General features: G+C 32.3%; 1 protein-coding gene across 13 annotated transcripts in view; it reads right to left on the bottom strand.

The window, feature by feature from the left end:
* VPS13B (vacuolar protein sorting 13 homolog B) overlaps positions 1–12298 on the bottom strand; it is an 861603-nt gene that overhangs the window by 477708 nt on the left and 371597 nt on the right. For 10 of the 13 annotated variants that reach the window (XR_012128333.1, XM_073229878.1, XM_073229881.1 and 7 more), the window contains one exon: positions 9375–9522. The exons of 2 other annotated variants lie outside the window; for them this stretch is intronic. Coding sequence is in view for 10 of the 11 variants with exons in the window: in XM_073229878.1 (XP_073085979.1) it covers positions 9375–9522 (148 nt within the window). In the remaining variant the exon portion in view is untranslated. The remainder of the gene's footprint in view (positions 1–9374; positions 9523–12298) is intronic. One more of the 13 variants, XM_073229879.1, reaches the window with a different exon arrangement.

Below are 12298 nucleotides of genomic sequence, written 5' to 3'. Positions count from 1 at the left end.
TTTAAGCTATTTTAAGAAAGTATTAAACTTTATTTTAAAAAATGAAGCACATGAGTGGGTAGGTGGATGAGGAGTGTGAGGGGGAAAAGGGCACAAAACTTCTCAATCATAATGTAGATTGTCACAGGAATAGTAATACAGTATGGAGAATACAGCCAATGATTCTGTAACATCTTTCTATGTTGACAGATAGTAGCTGCATTAGTGGGGGTGGGGATTTAATAATATGGGTAACTTGAACCACTGTGTTGTATACTTGAAATTAATACAGAATGTATATCAACTAAAAAATAAAATATTAAAATAACTTGCTGTCTCCAAAGACCTTTCAAATGTCATCCCATGTGCAAATAAAAGTAAAAATTAAAAAAACAAATGAAGTACAATATTATTCTCAATGAAATAATGATATATCGTAAGTTCTATTAAAATAAGATTTAAATTTTAATAAAATTATCTTTCATGCTTTATATGATACACATAAATTAATACATAAATTAATAAATTATATACTACAGATGCTTGCTGAAAATTTTTTACTAATAGGAATGCACTAGGAAAACGTTTGAGGGCTACTACTCTAAAGAACTATTTTCATATAGTTTTGTGTGCTTCTTGGGAAAATCGAAGTTCCATGGCCAAGATCCTTACCTGATACCTGTTGTGTGTGTGCAATGAGGTAATACTTAGCCTACTGCACAGGTGCATGTTTCCATACCTGCTGGCAATAATACATTACTGCTGATATTGTTATAAAGAGTTCCCCGGATGCTAAGAGCAGATCCTACAAAAGTAAGTGAGAGGAAAGCAGGAGAGGAGAGGCAGTGCCTGGAGCAGAGGCTGAGCTAGGGGAGCAGAGACTGCGACGGGCTTGCTGCATGCAGAGGTGAACATGATTCTAGTGCTTGACCTTCCAGGCAGAGAATAAAGCTTGATTATGGGCCCCTTTTTACCCCCAACTTTCTGTTGTCATTTTTCGGTCTCAACAAATCCATAGTGAACTTGCACAGGGCTGAAACCCTCAGGTGAAACGGTCTTCACTGGTTTCAATTCATTCTCTCTTATTACTTAGTAATGGTTTTAACAAAATGTGAGCCTAACTCAACTGTGTTCAAGAAAACCAGAAACAGCGGTTTTGTTTGTTTTTTCTCCTTTGTTTTGTTTTCATCCAGGCTTGGGTTAGGACAATGAAATGGGAAAGGAGTGAGACAGTGACAACAGTGAATCAAAGTAAATAACTATAATAGAATATAGAATTTAAAGGTAATGTCTCAAAATTAAAATAATTTGCCTTCTAAAGCCATCTCCTCTGACTAAATTCAGTGGCGTCTATATTCTTTCAAAGTAAAAGTGAGAGGAAGATTTGAATATAATAAAAGAAACCATACATAAATAAATATGCTCTATAGTCCTAGAAAAAGAAAAAAATGAGTCAAGGAAGAGAAAGAGAAATTAAATATGAAATAATAACTGGTCTAATTCTCAAGAATTATGGTTCTAAGAAGAAAAACATGTCCATCCTACACAAACTGTAATACATTTAAAAATAAAAATCAATAAACCTAGTTTGTTTAACAAACAACATATTCTTGGAATTAATCCACAAACATTAACTCTAAGACATTTTATTGGACGCACTGAAAGACACACCAAATTTATACATCACATTTATTTTCCTTCAGGACTCTTCAGATGAACATCAGCATCACAAGAAACCCGAGCACGTGCCCGCGCGACCGAGCGGCGCGAGCTCAGACGCAGCTACAGAAGATGCTCATCAAACGATCAAGGAATATTTCGTAAAACAAATTCAGTGCTTAAAAAAACCAACTGATCTACGACTACAACCGTTAAGACTGGACTGATACATCGAATGATCATCTGGCACATTTTGAAATCTTAACTTCCTTAAATTAGGAAGTTAAGCTTAGAATGTTTTATGATTGTAAATTATGCACATTGCCCAAAACAGTGTAGAAGCAACTTATAATTTGAATACTAAATACCATTTTTAAGATCTGCAGAATGCTAATACTTTTTCCTATAAATTTAGGTTTAGAGATAAAAAAATTTTTTTTACAAAGTACAAAAGGGAAAAAGCAATTTAGGGTATTTATATTTTCATCAAGTTCTCTGATTACTTTCTGAATGATATTTTCAAGTCTTTTCTAACATGTACTTCATTAGATAAACTTCATTTTATTTTGAACCTTTCTATATTCCCAAAGGGGAAAATATTTTTTAAGCATTTTGTTCCTGAGAGAATAAATCACATTATGCATTACTGTCTACTCTCATATTTTAATATTTTCCAATGAAATTAAATATCTAATCACAAAAGAATGGAATTATATGCTAAAATAGATGACTAAAGAGAGCAACTTCTTATGCAAATCCACAAAAAGCTTATTTCTTCTACATTAATATTAATTCCACAGTGTAATTAGGAACATGTCTTCTCAACATTCATCATTCAAACATAATCAAATTAAGGATGGCTTACATATTTTTATATGAATAACTATGTTGGTGGGACCCATTTAACTTATAATCTACAACTCTTAAAAATTTGAATCAAAATAAGCCAGTGCCTTTAGGAGCAACTATTACTAGCAAAAATTATCTCCCTACTTAAAACCATCCTAGAAGTTACACTGCCTGTGGATAGAATGATTTTTTTTAAAGATCTGAAAAAATTTCAAACTTGGAATAACATATTAAACTATATATTTTTAAAAACTGAATATAAGGTGTAATGTCATGTCTTGTTTTCTTAGAAGGAACATACCCTTGTATGTGAAAAACAAGAGGCTTGTCTTCTGAAAAAATTACACATCTCCCAATATCTTACATTCTCTGAAACAATGCAAGGAAAACAATATGTATCTTATATAAATACTTGTTTGTGGGGAGAAAATTAACTAAATTAACATACTCTTACCTTTTTATTTCTGGCTCAAAGAAGCAGCAATTCTGTTAAATCCTACGTCTGTTTATAAAATTGTATATTCTTCATCTCTGGTCTCTCTTTAGAAATTACCCCCAACTTTACTGTATCCCCAATTTTTTCTTCTCTCCTCTTTACCTCTCTATAGCTATAGATATAATAGTGTCTGGATAGTCAAAATTTCTTGAAAGAGTGGTTAACACAGGTTGTCTCTTTATTCATTTCTCAATAAATTTGCTCAATTCCCATTCATTTCCAAAACACTAAAGCTCCTCCAGCCAACTGACGTTTCTTGGCCTCATTGTTCTTGATAACTCTACAGCACGTAACTAATTACTCACTTATCTGGAAACTCCCTTCAATTGTGTGTTTATATATATATATATATATATATATATATATGTGTGTGTGTGTGTGTGTATGTATGTATGTATGTTATTTTGTTGCCTGATTCTCAGAATGATGCTTCTCAATCTTCTCCAGTGGCTCCCAGTCCTCACTCCTTAATGAAAACACAGCTCCAAATTTAATTTTGGGCTTTCTTCTTATCTTGCTGTGTATGCTCTCCCTCAGAGATCATGTTGTAGGTAAAATTGTAGTATTTCCAGAATCTCTCGCCTGGCCCCAGTGCATTTCCGTATCAATAGGTGATTACAAAAGGTGTGGGAGCAAGTGCACACTGGGACTGGAGAGGTTTGATCTGGTATTTTTAGCAGCTGGGTCATGAGAGACGCAGACAAGCAGAAGTAGACCACTGCTTGTAGGCAATAAATGGGTTCCTCCCACTTTATTTCTCCCTTTGCCTGATTTCAGTTTCAAAGACCATTTGTCCCCGGCTGGGAACATATTTTCCCCCAAGAGTTACACATGTATTCTCAGCCAAATTTTTTGATATTTTAAGCCAAATTTAACTCAATCTTAAATATCATAGCTATATTATTAAGCTCCTGTTTAATATAAAAATAATGTTATTTTGCAATAAGTTAAAAAAAATGTGATTAGAAATATCCTACATAATAACCTAAGTTCATTGTCAAAAGAAAGATTCTGAAACCCTTCAGTATCTGTAATGTATTATCTGTGCTATTCTAAATTTCAGAATTATCCCTATTTAATTCTCTTTGAAAACTAAGTAAGATAGAATTTTCATATGACTGACAAAAAATAGAATGTCTGAAACATCATAAATTTGTTATTTTGCTAGAAGCATCAATGACCCTGGGATATATTTGAGGATATATCAGGGAAGAAAATATATGCCAGTAGTGTTTCACTTTTCAGTGTCATACAGGAACTTAACTGCACCATTGAAGTTATTAATCTACTAATGAAAGTTATTTGATTGAAGGCATTTAATCTACAAATTAAAGAGAGGCAGAACTTTCCATATCATCACAAAGGTTAGGTGTTTCCCAGTATATGCATGTTGGTAGCTCTGATGCAAAATTCTTTACTATCTTAGTCCTATGAAACTGGGCTGAAAATGTAGAGTGATTCTTTGACAAAGAAAAAAAAACCACTCTGAAGTTGGTTGGTTATACATTACATATTAGAGAGAGGATAACAGTTGCAGAGGAGACCTGGTTTTTAGACCTGGTTATGACAGTAAGGAATGAAAGAAGGCAACTAATAATCACAGAATGACTATTATAATCTGGAGTTTTCATTAAAAACAAGTCTCATTAACTTTGGATAAGTTGCTTGGCCTCTTTATGATTCAATCTCCTTTAATATAAAGTAAAAGGGCTCTATTAGATAACTCATTTATAGTTATATATATAATCTTATATGTTTTTTCTTAAGATATCCACAAGTCTCACTCCCTCATCTGCTTCAATTATCTGGTCAAATACAAACTTTTAGTGAGACCTACCCTACCCTGACTACTCTAATTATCATTCCATAGTTCAATAAAACTCTATAATTTTTCCCCTTTGTTTTCTTTGTGCTTCATTTTGGCATGTTTCTATCACTGAGTCAAGTTTATTGACTTCTTCTGCAATGTCTGCTCTACTGCTAATTCCACTCAGTGAGTTTCTCATTTCAGATATTATATTTTTCATCTCTAGAGTTAGGACTGGTTCTTTCTATATCTTTCATTTCCCTTCAAAATGTATTCATCTTTCCTTTCCTTTAATACCTGAACATACAGTTATAATACCTGTTTTAATACACAAGTATTTAATATACATGTTAATTCCATCATCTATGGCATTTGTCAGTTTACTTCTATTACTAGTTTTTCTCCTGGTCAGTTTCCTGTTTCCTTGCATCTCTTAGTTTTTGACTGAATGCTTGACATGTGATTTTTAAGTTGTGACATGTCTGGGTCTTACTGTATTCCTCTTAACGCTGATGACATTCATTTTGCCAGCAGTAAACTTACACTGTTTTAGTTCCTTCAAAGGCTCTTTTTAAAGGATTTTAAGGTGGATAGCCTTTGCTTTATGGATAGTTTAGCTCCACTACTGAGGCATGGCCTTTCTGGGGTCTCTACTGAATGTCCTGAATGATCAATGGATATTGTATACTATGGATAATAGGAGCGTGAATATGTCCCCCAGCCCTGTGTGAGCCCTGGGAATCATTCAGGTCACAGCTCCTTGGTCATCCTTTGCCAAACCTCGTGGAGTCTCATCCTGTGTATGCACATCTTACTATTCAGCAAATACTCAAAGAGAACTCTACTGCTGATTTCTGGAGCTCTTTTATTGCATAGCTTTTTTTCCCTAGAACTTTATCCCATTATTTCCAGTCATCTCTGCTTTATTATACTTCAATACCTCTACCTCCCCAAACTTCAATTCAGCAAGAGAGTGGAGCTCAGCTTCATATAACCCACCATGCTCTGTAGCCTGGAATATGCCTTCAGGCATAAAGCCAGGGTGATGCTAGGGCTAAACTTATTTTTCTTTCACATATTTTGACCAATTTATTAGTTATTTATAGTCGGAATATAAATCTAGTCCATCATGGTTAGAAACTAAAGTTTCAAACTTCTAATTTGTAATATTATCTACTGAAATTTATGTCATTAATTTTCACTTCTTAATTTATTATTATCTCGGTAGCATTTGAGGACTCAAATTAAAAACCTTCTATTATTTTAACTGTGTACTCACTATAATGCCTTAGACTTGAGAATATATAAGTGTAAGAAAAAATGGCTAGTGTTTTTAAAGAATTATCTATCATTTATTTAGTATCCTCCTTTTCTAAAGTTTTCATTTCCATTGCAGACATTTTCGACGAGTTCCAAATTAATTTTCGTAACATTCCCAAAACAGTGTAAACAGATGTCATCATAGCTTTTAGAGGTTTCCTTGTTTTGAAGGATAAACAGATTGTCTAGAACATTATTTAGAATTTTGTGATAATATATTATCTTCATGTGAAACATGCTTTTTTCTGGCTTGGCCTGCCTTATGCGTCTATGTACCACTGAAACAGTGCTGTTCTGCTGTCAACACGTTTCCAGCCATCAAGCACATGTTCCCCCTACAGCCAGCTACTTAACATTGGTTAATTGAGACTGGGAGAGGAAGATGTCTGCTTCTTGTTGAATAATTAAAAAGCAAAATCAAGCCCAGTGTAATATCACCAAGCTTTGGTATTCATGTGCCAAAAATATTACATAACTTGTTGGGAATGAACTTAAGACCAACATTGGGCTTTAAGTTGAGAATGTAAAAATTAAAAAATTATTTTAACAAAAATTTAGACATTTATTATTTCTCTACTGTAAAATTCAGTTAAAAAGTAAACTGTGCATTTCACAACAATGTGAATGTACTTAACACTACTAAACTGCATGCTTAAAAAAGTTAAAATGGTAAAACAAAAACAGAAAAGCACTTTATCAAATTCATTACAGTTTATAGTACAATGTAAATAATAAAACAGTGACAACCCTTTAAAAGTAGGTACAAATTCAAATGACTCATAAAACAGTTCTTAAATTAAAATCAAAATAGGAACTGCAAACTCTAATTAAATATAATAATTTTTTGAAACTTAATTCTACGTAAAGAAAATAGCACAGAGCATTCTCAAGAAAAGAGAGTACTACTACCAAGTAAAAAATAAAAATGGGGGTACATCTAAGGAGGAAGACATGTAAATCATAAAGAATAAATGTTATACCCAGGTGTTTTTACCTTCTATAAATGCTCACACTCCCAAAACAAGTCAGGTATGGTCATTAACTGAGAATGTTAACTGTTAAGCTAGGTTGAGTATGAATCTATATTTGGTGAAATAATGATGTCCTTACCTGTAATGATACCAATTGGATATCTAATCTAAGGGTTCTAGAGATTGGGAAACATGAAAGACAGAAAAAGCAAATACCCACAACTTAAAAAGCAAAGACCTATAGTTCACATCTATAATTTGAAATAAGAACAAGGTATTGTTTGTATGTAACTTCATATCCTATAAGTAAAAAGTAATGCAAATTATGTTTTCAAACTGATTTACTCAATCTAAAATTAAATTTCTTATAAAAATGGTGAAGTATAAGAAATCAAAATAAATCTTAGATATTAACTGATATCATTTGTGAGATGGTATGCAACTTAAAGAACAGGTGAATTTATATATAAAATTTCTCCATGCATAACAAATGCATCCTAAAATCTATGAACATATTTTCTGTATAGTTCTGTTATGTAATTTCATTTAAAACATAAGCATTTTCTGCATCATTACTCCTAATTATTGTAAATCAATCACCAAATGTGATTTAAGGAATAGGATTAAACAATAAAACAGGAGATCAGAATATGTGGCAAATATTCATACAAGATTAAATTTATTTTTATCAATTGACACTATAGTGGACATTTGTTTTATTTTACTAAGAGATGATATTTAAAAACCTTTCTGTAAATTACCAGTTCAAGAAATCTAAAGTCTAAAACTTAGCATGGTTTATAAAGGAAATAATACTTATTTTACATGAAAAACTCAACACTCATTGACAGATCATCTTCCTACAATATAAAATGTATGCATAGGTACAATAATTCACAATCACAATAGAAGGTGGTCATGGGGATGGTAGTAGCATGGGGAATACAGTTAATGATTCCGTAACATCTTATTATGTTACTAGACCATACTAGAGGGTGGAAGGATTTAATAATATAGGTAAACTGTTGAACTACTGTGCTGTATATTTGAAACCAACATAAGATTGTATATCAATGATACTTTAGTAAAAAAATAAATAAAAATTAAAAAAATATGTAAAGGTATTTTTGTCAATTGATGAAAAAAGTCAACAAAGTAAAAGGCTTATGGACACTGACAGGCAGGAGTCTAATGATTACATATATATAACATCATATTTTAAGAGAAATAATAGAGCAAAGACTAGTAATAGTTATGTTTAAAATGGCACAAAAATGTATATTAGCATTTTTATTATTGTTATTAAATATGGTAAGGAAATACTAATTTTCCTTCAATGTTACTTTGAACTTTCTTTTGTATATGAACATATTTTAAATTCCTCAAGGGCAGGGATGTCTCACTAATAATTCTACCTTTAATATCATTTACAATAGAGTCTTGCCCATTACATTCTGTAAGTTTTTGATTCATTAAAAACATAAAATCTTTTTCAACATGGGGGGGAATATGAGTTATATGAAAAAGCTGAACATTGAAGAAAAATATAAAATCACCTGAAGACAGGTGCCCATCATCACAAACATTTGAAGATAAAGGGAAAAATACCACTTAAAATACAATGATAAAGAGCATTTTTTATTACACAAAAGGAAAGAATTGTTTTATGGAAGAATATTTATGTTTCCTATTTGCATAGATGATCTAGTTAAGAAAGTGAGAGGAGGGAGGAAGATTGACAGGTATTATGGTTTGCAAGAATTCACTTTAAGAAGGAACATACTATTGGGAGACAATTCTTCCTGGGTCTTCTGTGCTTTGCATGTCTTACAAATAGAAGCCTTTGTTCCCAATTGTGTTTTCAAGGATATTTGCACAGTGTACAAACTCAAAAAAGAGATATTGTCCTCATTCTGAGTAAAGGGCAAGTTTGCTTAAAGTCTTGAAAGGTACACACAGCATGTCCCCCTCTAGAGAAAACTGCAGGCATACTCACTACTCATTATAAGAGGTTCAGGTTCTCTACAATGAGGTTTCCTCTCCTGAAGCATAATCCACTGTATATGGGTATCACCTGGCCTTCTTTGTGCCATCTTGTGAGATTGAGGCTTAGGACAAGGACACAAGAAAATGCTAATATTCTGCTTACTGCCTACACTGTAATAATGAAGTCATTTGTCTCCACTCTAGGAGTTTCAAGCATTCATGAAATAGTGGTCTGAATAACTTGACAACTTCTTAGCTTGGAGGCAAGGCAAAATCACAGACCCTTTACAGAGTTCTTGACACATACCTGTTACTGTTTTTGTTTTTATAGGGCTGCTGGCATATTCAGAGGCCTGATATGATTGTTGCTTTGCCAAGGGCGCACTTCCAACAGACACCTCATCTTCTTTCCTTCTGCAAACTGGCATAACAAGAGGAACAGCTACCACAGGCTGCTGGTGAAAGTCAAATCAAAAACTGACTTATTTACTGTTTCTTAAGCAGTGAATGTTAAACATGGCATCACTGACAAAAGTTCTTCATAAATTGGGATTAAGGCTTTATTATTTTAAATCTGTCAATCAATCTCTCCCTCAGTTCTTTTCTCCCTTTTTGTTTCCGTCTGTCTCTCCAACAACACACACAGGGACACTTAATTTAAATTTGAAATTACAATTCTTTGTGAAAACCAAGAGCCTAGAAATAATTAAAATTCAAATTTTAGTCAGAAGTATAAGACAACATGGTGATAGAAAATCAAAAATAAAACAATGAAAATTATTACTAGAAAGTAAAATATCCTCATACAATTGTATTTTTAAGGATATATTTCTATAACCTGACTATTTACTTGTTAATATGGACAGACCAATCTTTTTAGGAATTACTGGACAAAGAGATACCCACAACATATGTAGAAAGCATAGAAAAATATCGATAGTTAAAGAAAGCTGGAAAACATTATGATCCTATATTGAATGCATGAGTGCTGAGTTGGACAATAAAGCAGCTGTTTTCATCTTTATTCGCTGACATAAAGTCTGATGTTACTGTCGATGACGCCCATAAAATCTCATCAGATTTTTGGTAAAAAAAAAAAAAAAGGTATTTTTAAATTTGCTGCAGGATCAAAGATCAATGTTGAATTGGGTGGAAAACAATCATCAAATTTTGGTTTAGCCACAAACTGAGAAGGAAATTGCAATTTGGGAACAACAGGTGACAACGGTAATACAGCTAGCTACATGAGATGATGAATCTGGAGGAGCTGATTAGGCTGTAGTGAAGTCTAATGTTACCCTCAACACCACCACAGCCACACTTTTACAGAACCAACTTTAAGCCTCACTCAACTTAAAATACTTATTTAATATTACTTAGATTGTAAATAAATACCTCAATGTGAACATGTACATTATAAGACTAAGTAATATAATCAATGAAGTTATGAGATAGGGAAAGGCAAATTATTTTACAAGTTACTACTTAGGCTGAGTAAAAAACAAGAAAGATGATAGTGAGAAAATTAATACCTTAAATATATTGTAAACATCACAATATAGAATATCTGCCTTCACATTAAGTAGTTAGTAAAACTGATGGTATTTAAGACCTAGGTAAAAAATGCTTGGCATATTGTAAGTTTTCATTCATTTAAAATTCCTCAACTATAAAATAAGGGGGTGAAGATATATACTGAAGCACTCCTTTATCCTCCTATATTTAGTGACTTAAAATTTTTGGCTATCATTTATACATCTGGAATGTGTCCAAGCAGCCTAAGAAATTACAACCAAGTTCAGAATCAAAATTAATAAATAATAAATAATCAGAGGAAAATTGTGTGCTGCATAGTATGATACTGAATTCTAGCACAATAGCTGAAAAATGAGATCAATGAAGGCCATGGTATTAGTATTGCCTAACAACAAAGAAAATTTTTCTTTTGATGGCTGAAACCCTGGATGCATTTTCACATGGGTAGAAATACCTTAAAAAGTCAAACAAAAACCCTTTCTAACAAAGAGAGCAAGTCTCTTGTATGCCTTCAACACAGCAGTACTGCAATACCTACAAATCCAACAGAAACTCCATAAATATTTGCTGAATGATCGCTAATAAAGGTGCTACATATCAGGCATGAAGAGATACTGGATAAGGAAGATGAGTGATCCCTCCACTTTCCTGTAAATAATAGCTACCCAAGTCAAAAATATCAAGCATTATTTAGTTTAAGAAACCTCCCATTGCTCTAAATTTTTCTACCTTCTAATACTGGATATTGCTCTAGATCTGTCCCATCCTTGTCCAATCAGTATCTCATCACCCCTAAATACCCAAGCCTTTGTCCCTCTTCGTATAAAATTTTCCTTCCTTTAATTTGTTAATTTAATAAATGTAAAATAGAGGAAATTATAAAGAATAAAATGACAACCATAATCCTATTATTTCCAATAATTACTGGCTATTAACATTTTTATATTTGCTTCCTTTTTTAAAAGGAGATAAACATTAAAGATAAAGCTAAAACCTGACTGTTAATCAATACCCATTCCTCCCAGAATCAATTACAATTCTGATCTGACACAATCCATCAAATTAATTTCTCACACCTATATTTACTTACACTCACACACACTGTATAGATAGATGCAATATGAGAGCATCAATGTATATTTTTACAAAACAACCCTTAAAATATGCATACATACATATGTGTATATCAGAACAATCTTTAAAATACATATACACAATAGGTCTTAATTTAGATGTCTCAAATTATATTTACAAAATAACTAATTTCCCAAGGATAATGCAATATGACAGCACATATGCATATTCTTCCAAAACAACCCTTAAAATACACATACATATATATAAATATACATACATATATACACATAACATATATATATATGCATATGCATATATATTTCAAGGGTTGTTGAAATGTATATACAAACACACATATATACATAACATTTGTTTTGGAAAAATATATATAGATGTTCTAATATATGAATGTCTAAATCACTTAAACTGCTAGAACACTTGATTTTCAGAAATATCTGTGGTGTACTGGAGATAACTGCATCACTTATAAAATAACCAGTGAAGACTTAATAGCACAGTGGAATATTATTAAGCCATAAAAAAGAGAATCTTGCTATTTGTGACAACTTGGGTAAACCTTTAAGGCATTATGCTAAGTGAAATAAGACAGAGGAAGAA

This window comes from Manis javanica, chromosome 2 (assembly GCF_040802235.1).
Source record: "Manis javanica isolate MJ-LG chromosome 2, MJ_LKY, whole genome shotgun sequence".
NCBI lineage: Eukaryota > Metazoa > Chordata > Mammalia > Pholidota > Manidae > Manis > Manis javanica.
This window is presented reverse-complemented; position numbering and strand designations above follow the sequence as displayed.